This window comes from Pongo abelii, chromosome 19 (genome assembly GCF_028885655.2).
Source record: "Pongo abelii isolate AG06213 chromosome 19, NHGRI_mPonAbe1-v2.0_pri, whole genome shotgun sequence".
NCBI classification, from domain to species: domain Eukaryota; kingdom Metazoa; phylum Chordata; class Mammalia; order Primates; family Hominidae; genus Pongo; species Pongo abelii.
Window position 1 is genome coordinate 93,442,500 of NC_072004.2, and position 26,193 is coordinate 93,468,692.

At 41.8% G+C, this 26,193-nt stretch overlaps 1 protein-coding gene across 14 annotated transcripts in view; it reads left to right on the top strand.

The window, feature by feature from the left end:
* TNRC6C (trinucleotide repeat containing adaptor 6C) overlaps positions 1-26,193 on the top strand; it is a 150,204-nt gene that overhangs the window by 52,622 nt on the left and 71,389 nt on the right. For all 14 annotated transcript variants that reach the window (XM_054535782.2, XM_024234662.3, XM_054535784.2 and 11 more), the window contains one exon: positions 19,645-19,971. In XM_054535782.2, the coding sequence (XP_054391757.2) occupies positions 19,645-19,971 (327 nt within the window). The remainder of the gene's footprint in view (positions 1-19,644; positions 19,972-26,193) is intronic.

Sequence of the window (26,193 nt, forward strand, 5' to 3'; positions counted from 1 at the left end):
TGTGCTTATTTGTCATCTTGGTGAAGCGTCTTTTAAAGTCTTTTGCCCATTTTTCATTGTTATTTATTTTCTTTTTCCAGATTGGTTTCTGATACTAAATTCGCCTCTAGAGTTGGGCAGAAAGACTCATCACTACAGCTTAGTTGTCTACATGCCTCAGTCATTTCCCTTCTATGTGTGTAGTTACTTGTAAATAGTAATATCAGAAAATATGCACTTTCAAATAGAATCACATTTTATCTAGCTTTTAGCATAACTAAAGATTATATTAATAAATGAGCTAAATATTAGTCACATTTTGCTACCTAAGATGGCTAGTTAATTCATTAATTAACTTAAACAGTTAATAAATACCTGTTAGATGGCAGAGATCAGTTCCCTGTTCTCAAAGAAGGAAACTACAGACACTGGGGTCTCCTTGAGGGTGGCGGGTGGAAGGAGGGAGAGGAGCAGAAAAGATCACTGTTGGGCACTGGGTTTAATACCTGGGTGTTGACATAATCTGTACATCAAGCCCCCATGACATGAGTTTACCTGTGTAACAAACCTTCATATGTACCTCCTAACCTAAAATAAAAGCTTTTTTAAAAAAGTTCCCTGTTCTCAAAGAGGTATTTTAGTGGGAAGAGCCAGGCAGATAAGCAAATATATGTATATGCAAATGAATGCAATAAAATGTTCTGGGCATTGTAACTTCTTTATCTCAGCCAGGTATCAGTAGGTCAGTATAAGCATTTCATGGCCAGTGGCAGCTAGGGAGCCAGTGCTTCCAGGTATGAGAAGTCAGGCTCTAAGGAAAGTACAAAAAAGACATTTTACAATGTTGGCAGCAGAGGAGCTGCTGAGTAAGGTGGCGGCCAATGCAGTGAGGACCCAGCAGATGGTCAGTGAAGTTGGTTGTGATTTATCTATCTCACACTTTCTACCCGAAAGGATTTAGGTTTGGTCATCTTTTCATCAAATATTTGTATCTCTATAAGAAAAGATAACCTGTTTTTAAAAGTAAGTGAGAGAATTGGGAAAGGAAAATACTGATATGAATGAGGTAAGTGCATACCAGAGCTGGGCCACTCCCAGTTGTGCCCTAAGTTTGCTATGAAAGCAAGGACAAGGAGGGGTTGCCTTATCCCAGTCATCTTAAACCCATCCATCAGGTCATTAAAACTGAGCACCCTCACCAAGCTATTCTACCCAAAAAAGAGTTGAAACTGTTTTTCAGCTCTTTTGAGAGAGGTGGAAGGTGGGAAGCTAGCTCATAGAGTCCTTGAACACCTTCCTGAGGACTTTAGATCTTCTAGACCAGAGGGGGAGCCATTGGAGAGTTTTAAGTAGGAGAATGACATCATGAGATCTGTGCTTTAGAAAGATCACTAAACCTGCAGAATTGAAGATGAATTAAACAGAGGAGGTGAGAGGGCTGGAGGCAGCAGGTACAGTTGGACCAGTGCATAGTTCAGACTCCAGCTTACAAGCTAAGTGGCGGGGATAGACAGGGAAGGGTAGTGATGATTGATAGAATAGGCAGAACTTAGAATAACTGGGCTAACTAATCATTTGATCCAGCAGATATTTATTGAGCACCTACTGTTTGCTTGGTACTGTGCTGATTGCTATGGGAAGAAAATGTTAAAATAGAGATACACTTCCCACTCTCATGGAGCTGAGTCTTATGAGGAATGGACATAAATCTCAACCACAGTGATACATGTATCCTTACTAACTGGGATGGTGACTGTGTGACAGCATCAACAAAGGAGCCCGAACTTGGCAGGAGTTGTGGAAGGTATCATTGAATCTGAAGGGTGAACAGGACCCAACTAGGCCAGGGAACACTCCTACCTAGAGAGGGAACAGCATCTGTAAAGAGCCTGTGGCCGGATGGAGTATGACATTTTCCATGAACTAAACAAACAGGAAGCTATGAAATAGCAGGGTATGAGGTGAGGCCAAAGTGAGAGATGGGGATTGGTCCACTATGCGAGGCATCAAAGAGGAGTTGTGCTCTTTTGCCTAAGAGAATAAGAAGGCTTTTCCAAATCAGTTTGAAATAAGGCCAATTTTTCTCCTCCTGCACCAGCCTTGTCTTACTAAATGTTGGAGTAGTTTAACTTTGGCTCCCTCTTCTGGCGGGTTGTAGGATTCTGCACTTTCGGAGGGAAAATACCTAGGATTACTGCTATTTCCCAATTTATCAGTCCTGGGAGAACACATTTGAGACATAATTCCACTTAAATCTTCTGTGTTTCATGAGATTTAGGATTTGTGATTTGTTCTGAGAGCTTATTTAGTTCAGGATGATTTAGTATGAAAAGAGATGTGGTCAAGAAGGAGTTAAAGGAACTGACAAGCTCTACACCCAGTGGACTTTCTTTGGCTTTAATGTTTTGTCCAGCGTGTTGCCTCACTTGGAGAGAGTTATGATCAATGTTACATATGAGAAGATTATAGGAGAGCCAGTAGGCATTAATGCTGTCTTGATTACTCAGCTTTAACATATGCTGTTAGCGACATTTTCTAAATTGATCTTCTAAATAAGCTTGTTGTTTAAAAAGAACTTAGATATACTTGCATATATGATGCATAGTACATTTTCTTACAGCAGGAGTATCCAAGGGCCAAAACAAAGTAACCTTTTAATGAAATGATTCTTACTGTTTGTAGTCATTATTAAAATAATTTTGCTTTCTTTTAACATTCATGTTATCTACTATGTGATGTATTGAGAGTGGCATTTGGTACCTTTTAGAGAGGTAACTGTAATATGCTAGAGTAGGAAATACCTCTGAACAGCATTTCTCATTAGCAACAGACACTAAGTTAATGTAGTTTGTAGTTAATGAGTCTGTGCTCGTTTTGAGTTGGGCTCCAAATGTTGCCACGGTGATAGATCAGCCAGAAGCATCCACTGAACAAACAGAAGGCACCACTTTGTATCCCCCCAGGGCTGCTGATGAGCACAGCAGATGGACCCTCGGTACTCAGAGCTATCTTCTGCTCGCATCTCATTGTTCTAAGGCAACTTCTTGCCACAATGTTTGCTGCTGTATAGGCTGCAGAAGAAATTGTAATAACAAAAATATTCGTTGGAATCACTGATTATGTTGGCACAAGAGAATAGTTCTGTTACATAGTCACATTTGCAAACAATCTTATATTTGAGTAAATTTAAATTTAAAATGTTAAGAAACTCTGAATCTTTGAATATTTATTCTGAAATGACTAGAATTACTGCTTGATTTTCGACAATTTTTTTCATTGTGTGGGGTGTCCATGCATAAGAGAAGTTCTATGCTTTATCTTACAAAAGCTTGTTTCTTAAGTTCCGAGATGACATCAGTCATAGGACATGTCATCGATTCAGTAACGTCCTGTTGACAGAGGTGGAGCATGAATGAGGAAACCTTGTTGTATTTATACACCAATTGTAATGTGCATCCAAATTTCAGAAAGAAGATGTGTTAAAATGTGTGGGTTAAAAATGTCCCTCCCAGTTAGCATTTACCTATAAAAAGTTAGTTTTAAAATATACTGCTCTCATCCATTTCACACCTACTTGTTATTATACTTTAGGCTAATGGTGGCAGCCCACGGGATTCAATTGAGGATCCTTTTAACAGTAAATGCCATTACAGGGAAACAGTGGTATACCTAGCTCATATGACATACTGTGATGTTGTCTAAGTAGATGGAAGATTTAAAGGTACTACTTGGGCCAGGCACAGTGGCTCAGCCTGTAATCCCAGCACTTTGGGAGGCCGAGGTGGGTGGATCACCTGAGGTCAGGAGTTCCAGACCAGCCTGGCCAAGATGGCAGAACCGCATCTCTACTAAAAATACAAACATTAGCTGGGCGTGGTGGTGGGCGCCTGTAATCCCAGCTACTCGGGAGGCCAAGGCAGGAGAATCACTTGAACCCAGGAAGCAGAGGTTGCAGTAAGCCGAGATCATGCCATTACACTCCAGCCTGGGCAACAGAGCAAGACTCCATCTCAATAATAAATAAATAAAACTCCTTGCTAAAAAAGTCTATGCTCTTAACCAGATTTCGGCTGAAGAATATAGAAACTACTCTAGCTGTTATAAGCAGAAATGGGTTTAAAATATGGGGGACTGGGTGCGTATAAAATCACTGAAAGGGCTGAAGGGGGTAAACTCTAGGCTGGGCCTTCAGAAATGACTCCCCAAAGAGTTCCCTGAAGAGCTGCTACCTCCAGGAATAATTGAGAGGCCCTATTGGCTCTCTTGACTTCCAGAGCACAGCACCACTGCCGCAGACCAGGGGTCAGGAAGCAGCACTAACACTGTCTCTCTCAGCCACAAAAGGAGCGATTGGGAATGTGGACCCTGCACAGAAACTGCCACCATCTCCAGTACTGTGCTTACAGACACCCACAGCCAGTACCTGCCAGGTCACATGCACTCACATGTTACTGGGGGAACCGGATCCCTAGCCTCAGCTCTCCTTGTAGGGAGGCTGCATAAGCTGTGTGCCAGGCTTGTCAGTCCTGCACCAGGTGTGCCTGTGGTGGTGGGTAGGAGAGACCATTTTGACTACTTGCTTTGTAAACATTTAAAAAATAATGGGATGGCTGTTCATTAACATTCATCTAGCGCCTAACGCTTTCCAAAATGTTGGAGATATGAGAACCAAATTAAGGGGGGTGGTTTAGAACCAGAGTAAGATCTAATCCTCCATTGCTGAGTACAGCTGTCATTACCTCTTCTAAATTACTGCAGTCTCTGCTTGCCTTCCCTCCTTTAGGTCATTCTCTGTGGTTCCTCCTTTAACATGACTACTTCACTTCTGTGGCTTCCATTGCTTCTGAGAGGAGGAGGATTATAATATAAACGCTTACTGTGTACTAAGTGCCAGTCACTGTTCTAAACCATTCTTCACAGAGATTAGCATTCAGTCCTTACGGAACTCTCTCAGTAAGGGATTCTTAGCTCCCTTTTATCCCCCCGCCCTTGCCCACATGTTATGGATGGCATGACTGAAGGATGGAGAAGCTAAGTAATTTATCCAGGATCCCCAGCAAAGAAGTGGCAGAGCTGAAGTTTCAACCCTAAGTCCATACTTTTAGCTACTGCACTCCCTCGCAGGAGAAGTGTATGGAACTGATAAACCCCCAGTTCTGAATGGTGATGATCTTTGCTGGGGGAAGGTGGAGTATACAGTCAGGGAGGGAAAGATAGGTGGGGCTTTGGTGGAATGGGGACATTTTATTTTTTAAGCTGGAGATTGGCTCCATGGAGATTTGTTGATTATTTGGTCTTTATGCCTTTTTTTAAATGTCTTAAATATTTCTAAATAAGTTTTTAAAGAAAAAACTGTGTTGGTAGTTATGACTTGGGTGATTGAATAAGATAGAAGCACCTCAGCGTGCTCCCACTCCCTGCTCCCCTGCTCTGTTCAGACCCGGGTGAGGAATGTAAGGTGGATCATAGGGAACTTCTTTTCCCCTGTTGCATTCCTGCTCAGGTGGCGGAGCTGAACAAGGAGGGCACCGCTGCCTCCTGTCGCAACCACATGGCTCTAGAGTCTGCACAGGGTCAGAGACCTCTACAGCTTGAAGTGCTTGTTGAGCTTAGACAACCCATGACTGCACAGCTGTTCAGCTTACCATGGGTTAACAATTGTAGCAGCCTGTCTCTAGAGTTTCTCTCTGAAACTGGAGGCTCCAGGCTTCTCCTAGTGTGGCAGCCAGGCAGGAACACTTGAGGAGTATCCATCCATGGAACCACCCAGTGCTCTCCCAGCTACACAAGTGATACAATCCAAAATCCTTCCAGAGTCTCTGCCTACCTCTCCAGCCTCCTGTGAAACAACCCCGCTAGGCTTCAACCCCCGAAGGCGAGAAGCTCTTTTCCATTTCGGGGCTTTCCCATGCACTGTCTAGGCTGGTGGGAGTGAGTTTGTAGGTACGAGGTGCGCACACATACACACAGACATACTCTACCTCGCTAACCCTGACATACTTTTGCAGGCTCTGCTTAATTGTCACTTTCTCAAAGGAGCTTTCTGAATCCCTAAATTAAGTTATCTTGTCCCACTGTTCCTTTTATCATGCTTACAACGATGTGTAATTTTCTATTTGTGAAATCATTTTAAAGATAATGTCTCTTCTACTGTATGATAAACTATAAAGACAGGAACCATATGTGTATATATATGTTTTTTGGTTTTTGTTTTTTGTTTTTTTTGGTTTTTTTGAGATGGAGTCTTGCTGTCGCCAGGCTGGAGTGCAGTGGTGCGATCTCGGCTCACTGCAACCTCCACCTCCTGGGCTCAAGTGATTCTTCTGCCTTAGCCTCCAGAGTAGCTGGGACTACAGGTGTGCATCACCACGCCCGGCTAACTTTTGTATTTTTTTTAAGTAGAGATGGGGTTTCACCATATTGGCCAGGCTGGTCTCGAACTCCTGACCTCGTGATCCGCCCCGCCTTGGCCTCCCAAAGTGCTGGGATTACAGGCGTGAGCCACCATGCCCAGCCGGAACCATGTTTTTTTATATAATACTCAGTATTCACAGTGCCTGGCACAGAATAGGAACCCATTCAATATTTTCTAAATAAGGAGAGGATAGGTGGGGATATTGACATGTTTTAGGGGGTAGAGCGAATGATAGGCAGATTGCATGGGAAAACAATGAGTTTGAGCCCTTATTTACCATGCTTTCCTTTTTTTGCAGCACTTAACACCTGGTGAACCATGTATCTTACTTACACATCAAGTCTATTATTGATCTTTTTTCTCTACTAAGATCTGAGCTCCACAGGGCCAGGGATCTCTTTTTTGTTCCTTGATACAGCCCCAGCCGAGAAGAGGCTGGGCTGTAGAAAACCTCTGTATTTATTGGATGAGTGAGTACTTTCTGTCTCTATAAACTAGAAATCCAGGCCATAGATTGAGAGAAACTGGATGGCATCAGGATTCCAGAGTGCAGGAAAAGTTTTAAGCAGTTACAAGAGGGGGATTCTGGCAGTCCATGTTAGGTTAGTAAGAGGAATTCTTGGTGGCAGGGGGTGTTTATGTTAGTGTTAGTAGGTAACAGAGCTCATTGCTGTTTCTGAGACTACGTGTGGCAGTGTCAGGCAGTCTGGAAATGACTGAAGGTTGGGATGATACAGAAGTATGGATAGCAAGCATAGTGAAAGGAAGGAAGGTCGGGGGCCTCGGCTGTTTCAGATGATGATATTGAAGTGACTGAGCATGATGAGACTCAAGCCAACTAAAATGACTAGGAAAGAAGCAGAGAGAATGGGGTTGCAGCCAGGACTTGAAAAGGCTCAGACCCTCGCAAGGGTAGACTGGAGGCTAAGGAGGCTGGGTCAGCAAGGCAAGTTCCTTCTGTCTTGCTATCTTAGAGATGACAATGTAGTAGAGAAGTCTGAAAAGGAGCTCCTTCAAAATCAAGTTCTCCAAAGTCTGAAGGGACAGCAGCCTGAACTTCGTGTCCATACTGTAGCCTGTCATTTTAGAAAAAGCAAAATGTGGGAATCTATCTGTTTGGCCCTGTTATGACAATACTACCTGAAAATTTTAGCTGAAAGCAGAAAATCCTTGGAAAGAAAATTGTTTTGGAAGACTGTTGCTTTCTTATATAAAGAGTTACCATCTACCTTTTCACCAGCAGATGTCGCCCTCATTTTAAAAACAAAAGGCAAAAGGTTATAGGCAAAGAGTAATCAGAATTTCCATCTTGCTGAAAGTTTTTTAAAATTATATATGTAGTTATTTAAATGGTTGCTATCTTAATATTTCTTAAATAAAACAAATGATTTGTTGAAAAATCATAAAGAAGCTAAAGTTCCCATTGCCTTCCTGTATTCTCTTGCTGCATGAAAATGCTGATGTGCAGAAGGGTAGGTTCCCATGTGAGTCCTTATCTGTGAGGTATGGCCCTAGAGTCAGGTCTTCTTGAAGAAGGAGAATGTCAGGATTGCTTTGATGCCCTGGTTTTTTAGACAGTAATAGACCCATAAATGAGGATCTGAAAAGAGTTTATGGCTAGACAAAAAAAGAAAATGCCCATATAATTTATCTGTGTTACAAGAATAGATCCAGATTTTGAGATCTTCCACTTATCACTTGAGATTATTAAGTGGCTGCTTGATTCAGAGATCCAAAAAGTACTGGCTTAAGTCAGAAGGTTTATCACTGCATAATATAAAAGAGACCCAGAGGTGTACAGCTCAACTGGGTCAGAATTCCCCATTCCTCTGTCTGTTGCTTTGCTGAGTGAGGCTTCTCTTCCCTTTTCTTAGGGTCCAGGATGACCTGTAGACCACCAGCCATAGCATTAGCATTGCAAGCTGGAAATATCACTGTGAGAACAAGTACGTGGGTAAACTGAGTGTGCCATGCTTGCATTATATTCCAGGGCCTTTGGTCTTTTTATTAATTGAATACATGCTTTGTGGCATTTTTTTCTGTTTGTGAAATAATGTGCTAGTACTTTAGTGTAGAGTAAATAGTTGTAAGGGAAATTCTCCCACCTGAAAAAGCTTGTGATCTGTCACAACTTGTAGTTTCTCAATCTCTGTTTCACTTTCAGTCTTTATGAAAACAGGTAATTATTTAACGGTTTCTGAGAAACTAGCTTAAACTTTATCCTTTTCAATAATACAATGCCATTTCTAGACCAGCACTATTCAATAGAAATAATGGAAGCCACAAATGTGAGCCACATAAATCATTTTAAATAGCCTAGTTGCAGCATTTAAAAAGCAACAGGTGGTATTACTTTTAATAATGTTTAACTTGATATATCCAAAATATCGCCATTTCAATGTGAAATCAACAGAAAAATTGTTAATGAGGTATTTCTCTTTTTTTGGTACTAAGTCTTTAGAATCCAGTATATGTTTTAATACTAAGTACATCTCAATTTAGACATCAAGGCTCAATAGCCACACTTGGCCAGTGGCTGCTGTACTGGGCAACACATGATCATCCTTCCCCTCTACACTTGTCTGAGATTTCCACTCAATTGCACAAGCTTTAAATACTCTGTGTGTCTTCTTTATTTCCCCAGTTCATTGTTGATTCACTTAAGTGAGAAATCTAAGTGCTCCAGTGCCTTCCTACAGCAACCAACACAGTCCTGGACTCAGACCAGGAAATTCTTGTTTGACTTTTGGATGTGTTCAGTAGGAAAGAAAGCTTCCTTCAAGCAGCACTGTCCAGTAGGTAGCTGAAGAAGGAGGCTGGACTTGGAGCTCGAGGGCAACACTGGGACAGTACTCAGATATCAGTAGCACAGAAATGATGGTCAGAATGGTGAGCATGCAACCTCTCCAGAGATTCCAGGGCCGGAGAACGAGTACAAAGACTTGAAGTCCATTAGCGGTGAGAGGGCCAGCAGAGCACAAAGGCGTCTCTGAGGGGCACAGGAGGGGCGTGGGCCACGCATTCAGACAAGCCTGATGTGCGTGCTCATTCACTGATCCTGTTGTGCTCGTAGCTCAAGGCTATTACAGAGTAAAAAAGCACCTGCGTTTCTAAGAGAGTAATTTCATTTCTCCAAACTTAATATGTTCCTGTTTCTTCTTGATAAATAGCATCATTTTAACTTTTCATTCAGTAATCATAAAAAAGATTATGGAGAGGAGACATGAAATAGGTTATTTATTTTTTTACGTTTATTTTCTTGAGATGGAGTCTCACTCTGTCACCCAGGCTGGAATGCAATGGCGCAATCTCGGCTCACTGCAACTTCTGCCTCCCTGGCTCAAGTCATTCTCCTGCCTCAGCCTCCCGAGTAGCTGGAATTACAGGGGTGAGCCACCACGCCCAGCTAATTTTTGTATTTTTAGTAGAGATGGGGTTTCATCATGTTGGCCAGGCTGGTCTTGAACTCCTGACTTCAGGTGATCTGCCTGCCTCAGCCTCCCAAAGTGCTGGGATTAAAGGCGTGAGCCACCACGCCTGGCCTATTTATTTATAATTTTTTTAATTAAAATAAAACAATACCTACATAAGACTTTGGGATATATTACCAGGATTTTTCCTCTGGAAGGTTTCTATGTCTGATAGTCTAATATTACAAGTAGTTGGAACTCTATTAGTATCTGGCCCTTTTCCTGTAGGTCTAGCCTTTGGGCCAAAAAGATGCCCAGAGGCAGTGAGACTCTCACCAAGGTCATTCCCAGAATTTTAGACTTTGCTGGCCATATATGGTCTCTGTCATATATTTGTCTTTGAGTTTTTTCCCCATCCTTTAAAAATGTAAGGGGCATTCTTAGTTCACCTGCCAGTCCTGCCCTACTCACATAACAGTTATTCAAGGTGGAAAGGGAAGACTGGTTAGGAATACTTTGACTCTTAAAAAATGAGGCTGTCTTAGATATAAGATTGACTACACATAATGCATCAGGCAGATAGCACACAGGAAACCATATTCCATATCCAAATGTCTTAGAATTTGGTGGTTTATATTGAAAAAAGGACTGATAACATTCATTTATGATTTGCTTACTTCTTCCTTTCTGTAGCATGAATTCCTTTTCCTCTGAAGGTTTTGAAGAAATACAACCCTGAATTTGTCCTTCAGTCATTTAAGAAAGATTAGCAGCAGCATGGTGGAAAAGCATGGTCAGAGATGTGAGTTCTAGTCCCAGTGGTAGCTGGGTCAGTCATCTCAGCCAGATCATCTCGGCTGCCTGAGTCTGTGCAGACGAGGGTGGGACTGGATGATTTCTAAGGTTCCCGTCAGCTCAAATTCTTTGCTCCTGAGTCCTTGCCTAATTGTTTCCATCAGGTTTTGAGTTCTGGTGCATTTTCTTCATTTCCAGTCTTTTAAAAGGCAAAATGACAGGTAGAAGTACAAGTGTAGTTGGCACTCCTTATCTGTGGCTTCTGCATCCATGGATTTAACCAACTGTCAATCAAAAATATTTGAAATATAAGTGGACAGTTGCCTTTGTACCTATGCAGTGCATGTACTGTACATGTACAGACCTTTTTTTCTTGTCATTATTCCGTAAACAATACAGTATAACAGCTATTTATATAGCATGTAAATTACATTAGGTATTATAAGTAATCTAGAGATTATTTAAATATATAGGAGAGCTGGGCATGGTGGTATGCACCTATTGTCCCAGCTATTTGGGAGGCTGAGGTGGGAGGAACACTTAAGCCCAGGAATTCAAGTCCAGCCCACCCTGAGCAACACAGTGAGACCCCATTTCTAAAAAAAAAAATTAAAAATTAAAAACAACAACAAAAAGTATGCGGGAGGATATGCGTAGGTTATACGCAAATAATAATCTGTTTTATATCAGGGACTTGAGCATCTGTGGATTTTGGCATCCAAGGGGGTTTCTGGAACCAATCCCTCTTGGATACTGAAGGATGACTGTACTTTGACTTTTATAGTAGCTAGCCATCCAATGTCAGTTATTTACAAAAGAGAAACTGGGTTTTTCATCACAAAAATTTCTGTAGCTTGCTAATAGTTCTCTTTTTTTATTCCTTCCTTCTCCTGCTCCTCCTCCTCCTCCTCCTCTTCTTCTGCTGCTGCTTTTGAATTTCGTAATAAAAGAACCAATATTCCTAGCTTCCCAAGAAGCACTTGTTGAGTCTAGAATAAAACTTTTGAGCTGGGCACAGTGGCTCACGCTTGTAATCCCAGCGCGCTTTGAGAGGCTGAGGTGGATAGATTGCTTGAGTCCAGGGGTTCAAGACCAGCCTGGGAAACATGTCAAAAACCCATCTCCACTAAAGCTACAAAAAATTAGTTGGGCATGGTGATACACATCTGTCGTCCTAGCCACTTGGGAGGCTGAGGTGGGAGGATCACCTGAGCCCGGGAAGCCAAGGCTGCAGTGAGCTGTGATCATGCCACTACACTTCAGCTTGGGCAACGGAAGTGAGACCCTGTCTCAGAAAACAAACAAAAAAGCCTGGCCGGGCACCGTGGCTTATGCCTGTAATCCCAGCACTTTGAAAGGCCAAGGTGGGTGGATCACCTATGGTCAGAAGTTCAAGACCAGCCTGGCCAACATGGTGAAACCCCATCTCTACTAAAAATACAAAAATTAGCCAGGTGTGGTGGCGGGCACCTGTAATCCCAGCTACTTGGGAGGCCGAGGCAGGAGAATCACTTGAACCCAGGAGGCAGAGATTGTGCCATTGCACTCCAGTCTGAGCGTCAAAAGTGAAAAAAACTCCATCTCAAAAAAAAAGCAAAAACAAAAAAACCTTTTGAGGCAGATACATTAAAGTGTGTGAAAAAATAATTGTTAGTATGCTAATTGTAATTTTAAAATACATTGAGTGGTTTTAAGTTTACCAGACAAATGTCTATGTATTGTGCTCTCAGTTTTATTTGGAAAGTTGCTACTGTGAAAGAGACAGCAAGTTTTCTTCTCTGTTGTGGGTTGTATTTCTGTTTTTTATTAATAGGCTGTATTATTTAGAGCAGTTTTTTTGGTTTTTTTGTTTGTTTGTTTGTTTGTTTGTTTGTTTGGAGACAGAGTCTCTCTCTGTCTCCCAGGCTGGAGTGCAGTGGCACGATCTTGGCTCACTGCAAGCTTCGCCTCCCAGGTTCACGCCATTCTCCTGCCTCAGTCCCCCAAGTAGCTGGGACTACAGGCGCCTGCCACCACACCCGGCTAATTTTTTGTATTTTAGTAGAGACGGGGTTTCACCATGTTAATCAGGATGGTCTCCATCTCCTGACCTTGTGATCTGCCCGCCTTGGCCTCCCAAAGTGCTGGGATTACAGGCGTGAGCCACTGCGCCCGGCCTATTTAGAGCAGTTTTAAGTTTACAAAACAATTGAGCTGAAAGTATAAAGTTCCCATGTATTCCCTCTCCTCACCACCACTAGTTTCCCATATTTGTGTGGAACATTTGATACAACTGATGTTCTAGTTATTGACACTTTTTTTTTTTTTAGGACAGAGTCTTGCTCTGTTGCCCAGGCTGGAGTGCAATGGTGCGATCTCAGCTCACTGCAGCCTCTGCCTCCCAGGTTCAAGCAACTCTCCTGCCTCAGCCTCCTGAGTAGCTGGGATTACAGGTGTACGCCATGACGCCCAGCTAATTTTTGTATTTTTAGTAGAGACGGGGTTTCACCATGTTAGCCAGTCTGGTCTCAAACTCCTGACAGGTGATCCATCCACCGCAGCCTCCCAAAGTGCTAGGATTACAGGCATGAGCCACCGCGCCCGGCCAATATATTATTATTAACTAAATGCCACAGTTTACATTAGGGTTCACTCTTTGTGTTATAAATATCTATGGGTTTTGACATGCACAATATTGTGTATCTGTCATTGCAGTTTCCCTGCCCTAAAAATCCCCTGTGCTCCGCATAGTCATCCTCCACTCCCCTGGCAACCCCTGATCTTTTCACCATCCCTGTAGTTTTGCCTTCTCCAAAATGTCACGTAGTTGGAATCATACCGTATCTACATACTGTGGATTTTTTACATACTGTACTTTTCTGATTGGCTTCTTTCACTTAACAATATGCATTTATAGTTTCTCTATGTTTTCATGACTTGATAACTAATTTTTTTAAATCACGTAATGTTCCATTGTCTGAATGCACCAGTTTATCCATTCACGTACTGAAAAACATCTTGGTTGCTTCCAGTTTTTGACAGTTATGAATAAAGCTGCTATAAAAATTTGTGTGCAGGTTTTTGTATGAACGTAAAGTTTTCAACTCATTTGGGTAAATACCTATTAGCTTTTCTGTTATTATAATTAGCTGAAGGTCATTATCAGGAAAATATATATATTTATATTTAAGAATCAACTTCAACTTATAACAAGTAGGTTCTGCACCTTTCTTTAAAAAGAAAAGATATAATGGATGTTCATTCCATACAAAGGTAAAGAACTTTAAAATCTTAAGTAATTACAAAAAGTATTTCATGTGTATATCAAGGCCAGGGAAATAGGAGCAGAGACAGGCTGGACATAGGGAAGAGGAAATCTGTGGACTCTGGAATGCTAGCCATCACAGAATTAAAACTGCGTGTCCTGTTCTCTGGGCTTCACTTCAACCATAGGCTTTCAGAATTAGAAGGAGCCTTAGAGTGTCAGCTAGTCTACACCTCTCATTTCCAGATGAGAAAACTGAGGTCTAGGGATATGAAAATTACTTGATCCAGATCATATGTATTATTAGTGGAAGTGAATCCAAGTTTTTGAGGCCTCTAGCCTTAGTATTTTTTTATTTCATCAACTAATTTCTTTACATGATGTTGCTGTCTGCATTTTTTAAACTTTATATGTTTGAGAAAAACAATCACTCCTTCAACATTTATTTAGCACTCACTGTTGTCAGGCACTATGCTGCCATAATTTACAGCCTAGAGAAGAAGACAGTCATTTTAAAAAGTAACATCCACAATGCTGAGTGCTGTGCCAAATACCGGGTACTGTGGATGTTCAGTCAGAAGCACCTAGACTGGCTTGGGCGAGTCACAGGAGGTTTGGAGAGGAGGTGACATTTAGTCTGATATTTAAAGAATAGCTACAAATTACCATGTTTTTTGACTCTGACATTATCGATTGCATTATGCACTATTTTATGTACCACTAAGAAAAAAATTGCCAGTTAAACTGATATATTCATTGTCAGTTATAACATGCATCCCAGTTTCAGAAATGTTGAAATATTTGGAAATGTGCCCTAGAATTGATGAAATGTGGTGGTTAGATGAAGAAGCAAGCAGCTCACAGGGGAGTTCAGCACTTGCTGAACCTCAAAGCTAAGTCTGGGGAACTGGGAGTCTTATTGCTCAGGACCACGTGGACCTTGCAGAGAGTTTGGATTTTATTCTGAGAGCGTTACAAGACCTCAAGAGTTTTAAACCAGGGAGGAGATCTGCATTTCAGAAGGATCATAGATGGTGTATTAGTATAGATGGTGGATTAGAAAGAGTCTCGTACAGTACTCCAGCTAAGAGATGAGGGTGCCCAGGTTCTGATGGTGACAGTTGGAATGAAAATAGATGGGTGAAATTGAGGGATATTTGAGGGTGGAGGGCATTTAGGAGCTATTAATAGAAATGACAAGGTTTGGTGATGGATTAGATGTAGGAGAGATTGAAATACTCAGAAGGGCGAGGCAAGAAAGCTGATGAGTATATGGGACGTGTTGATTTTGAAGTGTATCAAGTATAAAAGAGTGGACAACAAAGCCATAAAAGAAAAGGAAACCTGCCAAGGGGGATGGGAAACAGTAGCATGGAGGAGTAGGCAGGCAAGAAGGCAGGAGTGGCCATCGCTGATAAAGACAACTTGAGGGGTCTTTTGGTCTAAAGACTGAGGGGTCAAAAGATAACATGGCCTTGGATTTTAGCAGCAAGGAAGAAACTATGGCCTTGGGTAGTCAGTTTCCGTGAAGGTTTGGCAGGAGGAGAGGAGAGAGTGGGAGGAGCTGGAGGAGAATGTGGAGTCCAGGAGAGGTGATTGTTGCCATTTGTGAAGAGATTAAATATTTGAACATGTTCAAGTGATGATGAGAAGGAGCTAATTACAGTAGCCTGACAGTCCCTGGGCCAGTTAGAGGTTGGAAATGCAATTTCTTTCACTCTGCACGCAAACACAGCAACCCTCTTCTTTTTTGTATTCAGTTCCGTCATATTGAAACTCTGGCTAGAAAAAAATAGAGAAATATTTGTAAAGCAAGGAATTGATCCAAGACCCAATCTTATGTTTTGGGCCTTCATATCTACTTTGGAGAGAGTTGTGAGTTGAAGACCCAGGACACGCAAAGTCCCTAAGATAGGATCCAGAGGTTTGGAGGGTGCCCTCTTGCATTGCCTCTCTGACCCCATTGATTGTGAGACATATTGGTATTGCACATACCATTAAGAAAGGAAAATATGCTGCCTGTGCACTGACATGTCATCATAAGACACATCCCAATGTAAGTGATGGTAACCTGTGAAGGGATGTGTGTCTTTGAGTTGATGGAATACAGTATTAGCCTTAGATAGGAATAACAGATGTGGGACAAAGAACAGGGTGACACTCATATATCTATAGTGACAGAACCTTGGAGGTTTTGTTTGTTTGTTTGTTTGTTTGTTTGTTTTGAGACAGAGTCTCGCACTCTCGCCCAGGCTGGAGTGCAGTGGCGTGATCTCGGCTCATTGCAAGCTCCGTCTCCCGGGTTCACGCCATTCTCCTGCCTCAGCCTCCCGAATAGCTGGGACTGCAGGCGCCCGCCACCATGCCCGGCTAATTTTTTTTTGTATTTTTGGTAGAGAGGGGTTTCACCGTGTTAGCCAGGATGGTCTCAATCTGACCTTGTGATCTGCCCACCTCGGCCTCCCAAAGTGCTGGGATTACAGGCGTGAGCCATCGCCCCCCCGCCAAAACTTGGAGTTTTTACTTGATGGCTTTTATTTCTAATGCAGAGTAGTCAAGTTCATTTTCTGGGGATCGGGAGAAGTGGGAACAAGGAGGTAAAGGCATTAGGAGCTCAGAAGTGGAAGATCTCTAAATGAATTGTTGACAGCACTGGAACAAGGCAGACCCAGGAAGTTGCAGGATTGACAGGAAGCAGTGAGGGCGTTCTGAGGCCAGGACCATGCATTCGTAGTGGTACCAAACTGCATGTCACATGATTTTCTTGAGAGATGCTTAGCAGCCTGAGTGAGGAAGTAGGGAGAGTAGACAGTGGGTTCATCCAGGACTAAGGACTTGCCAGGCACTAGTGACAAATGATAGACAGTGAGGCAAAGACCTGGAGGATACTGGCAGCGTGGACAATGTAGTTTTCACATGGTAGATGGCCAAGTCCATGTTGAGAGACAAAAACTGCAGGTAGACTGGAGCTGACAACGTAAAGGGAAACAGTACCGTATCATGAACCACCCCCCAATGTTGACTTAAAATATTTTTTAATGTTTCTTCTACATAAAAGGTATGTACAGAACTAGGTATAAACTCATTTTTACATAGGTGTTTCTCAGCTATCAAACCAGTGATGTTTACAAATTGAGTAGAAAACCAAAAGTGTTTTCAAGTAACAAAATAAATGTAATGTCCTGGATAATGATGTTTTGTGTACAAGATGAGGTGGGACTGACTATTGAGGCGCAGACTCTTGCACTTTACATATCGGCGTGCAGAGTTACTACTCGAATCACTGTTTGCATTTGGCATGCTTCTTAGTAAACCCTATTATTAGGTTATCACCCAACTCTTCTGCTCCTTTTTTAAAATTTAAATTACTATAAGATCTTTGTTTATGCAACTTACTCTAATATGATTTTGGACCTTCACTTAATGCAAATTCATTATTCGCACAGTAGGCCCAACTGCATTCTTTCCCAGTAAATCTGGCAGAGTGTGGCAGTGCTACAGATGCCAAACGACAGTTGCTGACACTAAAATTCAGTAGTACGATCATACCTTGCTTGACAGAGAGATACGTTCTGAAAAATGCACCGTTAGGCTGTTTTGTCATTGTGCAAACCCAGATGGTATAGGTCGCTGCTCACCTACGCCATGTGGTGGAACCTTTCGCTCCTAGGCTGCAAGCCTCTACAGCATATTACTATACTGAATCCTGTAGGCAGCTGCAACACAATGGTAAGTATTTATGTTATCTAAACATAGGAACGGGACAAGAAAAATATGCTATAAAGAATTTTTAAAAGGTACACCTGTGTAGGGCACTTAACTATGAATGGCGCTTGCAGGACTGGAAGTTGCTCTGAGGAGTCAGTGAGTGGTGAGTGAATGTGAAGGCCTAGGACATGACTATACACTTAGGCCACACTAAACTTACTTTAAACATTTTTTTTTCAGTAATAAAGCTTTTTAATTTTTTTAAGATTTTTCACTCTTTCGTAATAACACTTAGCTTAAAAGACACATTGCACAGCTGTACAAAAAGTATTTTTCTTTATATCCTTATTCTGTAAGCTCTTTTCTGTGTTTAATTTTTTTTTTTAACTTTTAAACTTATTAAAAACCTAGACACGAACACACACACAAGCCAAGGCCTACACGAGGTCAGGATCATCAGTATCACTGTCTTCCACCTCCACATCTTGTCCCACTGGAAGATAACATGCGTGGAGGTTTCATCTCCTGTGATAACAATGACTTCTGGATTGTTGGACCTGCCTTAGGCTGTTTTACAGTTAACTGTTGTTTTTGGCTTTTTTTTTATGTAGAAGCAATACACTCTAAAATAATGATAAAAAGCATGGTAAATACATAAACCAGTAATATAGTTATTATGAACCATTATGTACTGCTGTACATAATTACTACTGTACATAATGTATGCGCTAGATTTTTTTTTTTTTTTGAGACGGAGTCTCGCTCTGTCGCCCAGGCTGGAGTTCAGTGGCACAGTCTCGGCTCACTGCAACCTCCACCTCCGGGGTTCGAGCAATTCTCCTGCCTCAGCCTCCTGAATAGCTGGGATTACCCGTACCTGCCACCACACCTGGCTTGTGTGTGTGTGTGTGTGTGTGTGTGTGTGTGTAGTAGAGACAGGGTTTCACCATTTTGGCCAGGCTGGTCTCGAACTCTTGACCTCAGGTGATCCACCCACCATGGCCTCCCTAGACTTTTTATATGACTGGCAGGATGGTAGGTTTGTTACCACCAGCATCACCACAAACACGTGAGTAATGTGTTGTGACATTGCAACGGCTGTGTCACCAGACGATAGGAATTTTTCAATTCCATTATAATCTTACGGAACCACTGTCATATATGAAGTCAGTTGTTGACTAAAACGTCATTATTTAGCTTTAATTATTCAGATAACCCAGAATGCACCAATATATGTTTTATACATTATCATCAGAATTAAAAATACATATAAATTCATGGACACCTAAAGATTCCTTCGTTTTATAAATATTGAACAAGAGCAGTGGTTCTCATAGAGAGGTGCTGGAACCAGCAGCATCAACATTGTCCCAGTAATGGTTAGAAATGCAAATTCCAGCCGGGCATGGTGGCTCACACCCGTAATCCCAGCACTTTAGGAGGCTGAGGCAAGCGGATCACTTGAGGTCAGGAGTTCGAGACCAGCCTGACCAACATGGGGAAACCCCATCTCTACTAAAAATATAAAAAGTAGCTGGGCTTGGTGGCCTGCGCCTGTAATCCCAGCTACTCTGGAGGCTGAGGCAGGAGAATCACTTGAATCCGGGAGGTGGAGGTTGCAGTCAGCTAAGATGGTGCCATACTGCCCTCCAGCCTGGGTGACAGAGTGAGACACTGTCTCACACTAAAAAAAAAAAAAAAAAGAAATGCAAATTCCCAGTTTCTCCTTGCTTTTTGACACTGAATCAGAAAGTCTGGAGGTTGGCACCAGGTGTCTGGGCTCTGATAAGCCCTCTAGGTGATTGTAATGCAAACCAAGTGTGAGAACTGCTGCTCCAGTCTTAATGTATCACCTTGATTTTACATATGAGGAAACCAAGGCCCAGGAATAGCTGGCTCAGACTCTCAAGATTAGTTTGTGTGTAGCAAAACTAGGTCTCAAACTTGGAACTCTAGACTTTAGTCCAGTTCTGTTTCCAAAGCACTGCATTGTCATTTTTTCTCAGTTTTTGGTTATGGTTTCCTTGGTTTGGGTTGGGTTTTAAAGGGGTCTAGCTAAAGTTTTGGGTTCTTTTGCCTTTTGTTCATTTTAGTGCCAGAACCTACTAAGACCTGTTCAAGCCAGCCCCAACCTGCCGGTACCAGTACCAGTACTTCCACCAGCACTATCTCAAGCAGCAACAATGGCAAACGTGCATCTGCCAGTGGCCAGCAGCCAGCTGCTTCCCGTTACCTGCCTCGTGAGGTGCCTCCACGCTTCCGCCAGCAAGAACAGAAGCAGCTATTAAAGAGAGGCCAGCCATTGCCTACGGGGACTCTAACCAGTGTGAGCCCAACCCAGGGTGCTGGGCCTGCAGGGGTAAGCCCACCTCCCCTACCTGGAGCCGGAACACAGCATCATCCCAGTAAGCTCCAACCAGGTAAAAACCACATAGGATGAGACATTGTTTTGATCTGAAAACTGTTTGCTATTTTCAACTTTGCTGCTGAGTAATAGAAATAGACATATTTTGGTCCATACTCACTACATACACAGAGACAGACAAATTCATTTCATTTTAAGTGGGTTTTAAAATTTAATTGTGTTTTCCCTCTATTTATTTACATTATTGCTCATGAGTTTGCAGATGGCATGAGCTACTTCAGCTGAGCTTATTTTTCATCAGAAACTAAAGGTCTGTACATTGGTCCATACGAACCCATCAAGGCAGATACTTTAGAACCCAGAAGTGAAAACTTTTCAGTAAAACCCTTTTCTCTCAATTTCCTAGTCTGTCTGATGAGTGCACACAAGCATTTTTTGCAGGGAGGTACAGATCCTTCCACTAGGCGTTTCTAACTGTAACTTAGTCATACACATTGAGCCAAGCCTATCTGATACCTCATCCTAAGCCCTGCTTCTTGTTGCTTCCTTGCCTGTAACTAGTTGTTAGCTTTCTTTTGGCTCCTAAGAAAAATCACCACTTGTTTATTTGCTTTCCAGCTGCCAAAATGTAGATGTCTCTCATTTCCTGTCAGCTTCTTTTCCAATCTCCTTGACTTGATGGATTTGTACTTTTGAAAAATTCATGTACTGTAGTTTTAAGGAATTCTTGGAAGAGAACAAAGTATTTGTGGTCAACTGCCATGTTCTCTGTTAGATTCTTCAATCTTTCGGTTTCAAGTAACAACTAATAATTGGTGCTCTTTCTAGAATGGAAACTTATCTGCTCATAGTTGTGAAATTAAGGTCTGTAATTAGATGTGCAAGGAGGCTTCTTAGATTGGAATTTAAAAGAAACATGGCACAAGTCATATTCTTGTTTTCTTTCATGTGCTGCTTTTTAATATGGGGAATAATTCTAGCATGACCTAAAAGTATTTATAGCAATGTTTTTCAAAACTGTGACTTTGTAGTATAGTCAGAACTAATATTTTTAGACAACTTTACCAAGTCTCTTCAAATAGTCTTGGCTTTCATCTGCTAACCACTTGGTAGAGGGGATGTAGGTCAACGATTGTCACCAAAAAGCAAGGCAGAAAAGGTAAAATATATTCACTGACCAAGAATATAGTCTCATCTATTTAGTTGCCAGCAGTTTACAATCAAACATGCTACTTTCCCAATATGGTCCTCGGGAAAATCTTAACAGAGACAAGGATTCTATAGTTAGACCTAAATAGCTTGGTGTTTTAATTTAAGGGTCTTATTTTGAAAAACTGAATAAGAAATGTAACAGCCCTGCCTGTTGTGGTTGTATCTGGTTGTGATGTGATTGGTTGACAGTATTGTGTCAGTTTTCTCATCAAATGCTGCTGGTGCAGAATGTTACTGGTTTCTTAGATAAGTAGAAAATAAGCAATTAAGTCCATAAAATCTTGCTATGATAATAGTCCTTCATTAAATATTTATCTCTGTAAATATAACATTATCCAAGAAAATACTCCTAGTTCATAGTCCTTCTAAAATATATATTGTAGGCTGGGCACAGTGGCTCACGCCTGTAATCCCAGCACTTTGGGAAGCCAAGGCAGGCGGATCACCTGAGGTCGAGAGTTCGAGACCAGCCTGACCAACATGGAGAAACCCAGTCTGCACTAAAAATACAAAATAAGCTGGGCGTGTTGGCACATGCCTGTAATCCCAGCACTCAGGAGGCTGAGGCAGGAGAATCGCTTGAACCTGGGACGTGGAGGTTGCAGTGAGCCGAGATCACACCATTGCACTCCAGCCTGGGTGACAAGAGTGAAACTCCGTTTAAAAAATAATAATAATAAAGTGTGTGAGTATATATATAAGTACATATATAAACACACACACACACATATTGAAGAACATAAATCATTTTATGGATTGAAAACATCTCAAAAAATTGATCAATCTATTTAGTGAGCACAAAATAAGAAATTCATTCTTGACTCCCAAACAAAAATCTTCATTTTGTACCAATTTCATCTCTTCCTCAGTAGTCTCCGGTATCACAGCCAGATGCATCTTTCTCACTCACCACCCTTCACTGATGAGGGGTCCCCTCACAAACCTGCCCTGCTCACCTGGTTACTAATGCACACTCTCCTACTCTCCATGGCCTACTTTTCTTTTCTTTTCTTTTCTTTTGAGACTGAGTTTCTCTCTTGTTGCCCAGGCTGAAATGCAATGGCACAGTTTTGGCTCACCTCAACCTCTGCCTCCCAGGTTCAGGTGATTCTCCTGCCTGCCTCAGCCTCCTGAGTAGCTGGGATTACAGGCGACCGCCACCATGCCTGACTGATTTTGTATTTTTAGTAGAGAAGGCATTTCACCATGTTGGTCAGGATGGTCTCAAACTCCTGACCTCAGGTGATCCGCCTGCCTCAGCCTCCCAAAGTGCTGTGATTCCAGGCATGAGCCACCGCCCCCAGCCTCCATGGCCTACTTTCTATTATGATTGGGATTGCTTTCTTACTGTCTCACAAGTGTGCCATGCTCACTGTCAAGTCCCCCCCATGCACACATGCTTAATTGCCCCCCCAACCCCTGCTTTACTTCCAGTTCATTGTCCCCCCACACCCGTGAGGCTTCCCCAAGCAGCTCTGTCTCCATTCTGTTCTCACAGGTGTAATATGCCCAGTTTGTAACATATACCTTTGCACTTACTGTATACTATATATCCTATATTTTTTGCTGATTAGGTCATAAGAGTCTTGCCTTTCAACTAAGTTGGAAATATCCTATGAAGAAAATGTTTGAGGTCGGGCGCGGTGGCTGACACCTGTAATCCCAGCACTTTGAAGCCCTGGGCAGGTGAATTGCTTGAGCTCAGGAGTTCGAGGCCAGCCTGGGTGACACAGCAAAACCCCGTTTCTACAAAAAGTACAAAAATTAGCCAGACATGGTGGCATGTGCCTGTGGTCCTAGCTACTCAAGAGGCTGAGGTGGGACAATCGCTTGAGTCTGGGAGGTGGAGGATGCAGTGAGCCAAGATCGAGTCACTGCATTCCAGTCTGGGCAACAGGAAAAAATAAATAATGTCTCTGAGCTTTCTGTGACTAAGCAGAATGGGAAAATCTCTGAACCATAGGTGAGGACTTGGAAACTAGAACTTGTTATGCCACCAACGAGTACTTCCATTTATCATCTAAAATGAGAGGTTTGAACCTCTCATGATCTCTAAGGTCCTTTCCCTTAAATTTCTGACACAGACACTATTCCAGTGACTTTGTTTGATTTTGTCAGTGGAAGGACTTTCAGGAACACTGTCCATGTTGTATGGTGTCGGCATAGGGATCGTAGGCGAGCACCAGCATGCATGGAGCAGTATGGCAAAGTGGTCAAGAGACAGGCCCAATCCACTTTCCAGACCCACCACCTCCTGTGTGACCTTGACCAAATCACCTTCACTCCCTGCACTTTTGACTCATCTTTGAAATGAAGAGATTCCTAATTTTGAAGATGAGGTATTTATTTCATATGCAGCACAAGGTCTTGCTTTTATAGTAAGTGTTGAGTAATGGAGGTGATAGTTGTTAATGTGAGACTTGTGAGACTTTGAAATATACAACAAATATGTACCCATCTTTGAAACACCATTGTGAAGCAGAGTGTTCACAAATCCCAGCTACCTGACAGGCTGAGGGAGAAGGATCGCTTGAGCCCAGGAATTCAAGACTAGCATGGACAACATAGCAAGACCTGTTTCAAAAAAATACTCAAAATTTTTAACTGACTAAATTCTAAAACAGTGCAGTAAAGCTTTCTCATCACTCTGTGATTTGTGTATATTTTGAAGTTTCACTTGTCCTTCCTAGAATTCTCTTTTTCATATTATAGTTGTTTAATGAATTCATATCCAGGTGAAATTCTATTAGTGTATTCCTGAGGAGTAACCAGATTTCTGGTTGCAGTGAAAGTATTTTTAGATACAGTTTGAAATAAAAGCTCTTACAACTTTCTTAAAAGTAATACATAGATTTTCATTCTACTTGAATCTGTCACTTTAATGTGGAAGTGACTCCTACAGTCACTTCTACATTAAAACAAAAAAATAGAGTTTTATTCATGATTACATTTCTCTAATTTGTAAGGTTCAATTAAAAAGCAGTACAAATGCTGGGTCAGTAGAACTAAGATTGAATTAACCAAGCAGGGGGCAGGTGAGGGAGGTATCCTTAGGAATTTAACAGCACACCATTTCTAATGAAAAGCAAAGTGAAACTGGGAGTTCTTTCAGCTTAGCACATGAATTTCTGTGCTTTTCCCAGGTGTGTTAGTATGTAAACTCTTTGTACCCTCCCCCCAAGTTTTAGTGTGCTTAGCAAAAACTAAAGAAGGTGAAGTATTCGTGGAAGGAATTGATGGAGTTCGAGTCACCTTTGTCATAGCTTTAAAAAGTTGCACAGTGAAGATTTGTGGGCATCCTTGTTTCCCCATAACTGAGTATTTGACCAGTTGCCTGCTGCTTTCCCGTAGAAGTAAATGTTATAGTCCTTTACTGTGCTAATGGAAAACTTACGTGTCCGTTCCAGTATACAGAGAGGATTTATGGATAAAATTAAACAATAGAGGAGCAGAAATGGGAAAGTTTTTAAAGAGTTAAAAATGGAATTTGTAGCGTTTTTAGCTGTGTAAGAATAGATAAAATTTATATTTACATACTGTTACAATACAAGGCAACTGGTGAAATTAGAAAAGAGACTTACATAGGCCGGGCGCGTTGGCTCACACCTGTAATCCCAGCAGTTTGAGAGGCCAAGGCAGGTTGGATCACCTGAGGTCAGGAGTTTAAGACCAGCCTGGCCAACATAGCGAAACCCCATCTCTACTAAAAATACCAAAATTAGCTGGGTGTGATGGTAGGCACCTGTAACCCCAGCTACTTGGGAGGCTGAGGCAAGAGAATCACTTGAATCCGGGAGGCAGAGGTTGCAGTGAGCTGAGATCACACCACTGTACTCCAGCCTGGGTGACAGAGCAAGGTTCCATAAAAAAAAAAAAAAAAGAAAGAATGAAAAGAGACTTAGTCTGACAGTTATTTATTTCATTATTCTTTTTCTTTATTATTCTTTTTCTTTATATAGCACATGCTTCCTAACGGGATGTAAATAGTAGATTAATCTGACTCTTAAAACATTTTGTCATAATTCACCTTTTGATTTACATTAATCTGCAAGCTTGTTTCTATAGAAAATTGCAACCACACATTTTGCCATTTCTTAGACAAACTAGTGTACTAGCTTCACACTTTTTCACTCTTTTTCCTTTTCTTCCTATATGAGAATGTTCAGGCAGCAGTGCCACACTCAGCTTGCACAGCTCTGAGAAGGGAGGAAGATGCTCGCCTTTCAGAACTGTGGTTTTGTCGTGTGTGTCTTCATTTGTTCATTGAGCAGAACATTTGTTGAATGCCTACCAAACATCACATACCCTGCACTGGGGATGGACAATTCATGAGTGAAGTGTTTTGGAATAACCAATAAGTAAGTCAACCACTTCAAGATATTGTAACAGAGATAAGCATAGAGTGCCACATGGAAAGGACAACTAACCCAGACTACGGATAGGGGACTGCAAGGAAGCCTTGCTGGTGGAGGTGATATGAGCTGAGTTTCAAGTTAGCTGTGCTGGGCAAAGAAGGTGAAAGGGCGTCGCAGATGGAGTGACCTGCATGCACGAAAAGCGCAGACCCGCAGTTGTAAAGCCTCTCAGTAACCGCTGCAGGCTCATTGTGGCAGGGGGGCAGCGGGAAGATCTAAGGCTACAAAAGTTGGCTGTTGGTATTACTAAGTAGTAGTAATAAACCAGCATAAAAGCTTCTTTTGGTAATAGAGCCAAATTAAATTCAGATTTAAAGCTCTTCCAACAAGTTGCTTTTGGAACTTGATAGACTAATTCTGAACTTCATCTAGAAGAGAGAGTGTACGTGAACAGAAGAGCCAAGAAACTGAAAAAGCATAATGAGCTATCACTTCGAGCTGTGATCCTCTAGTAATTTTAACAGTGTGTTTCTAGGGCAGGAGTAAGCACAGATCCAGGAACTATGATATAAAGAGAGCAGGGGGAAAAACAGATGTATACACGGAGAGTTGCAGATCACTGAGAAAATAGTGGTTCAGATCAATATCGAGTGCTAGAAAGCCATACGCAAGACAAATATAAGAACTACAGAAAGATGACGTAAGAGAGT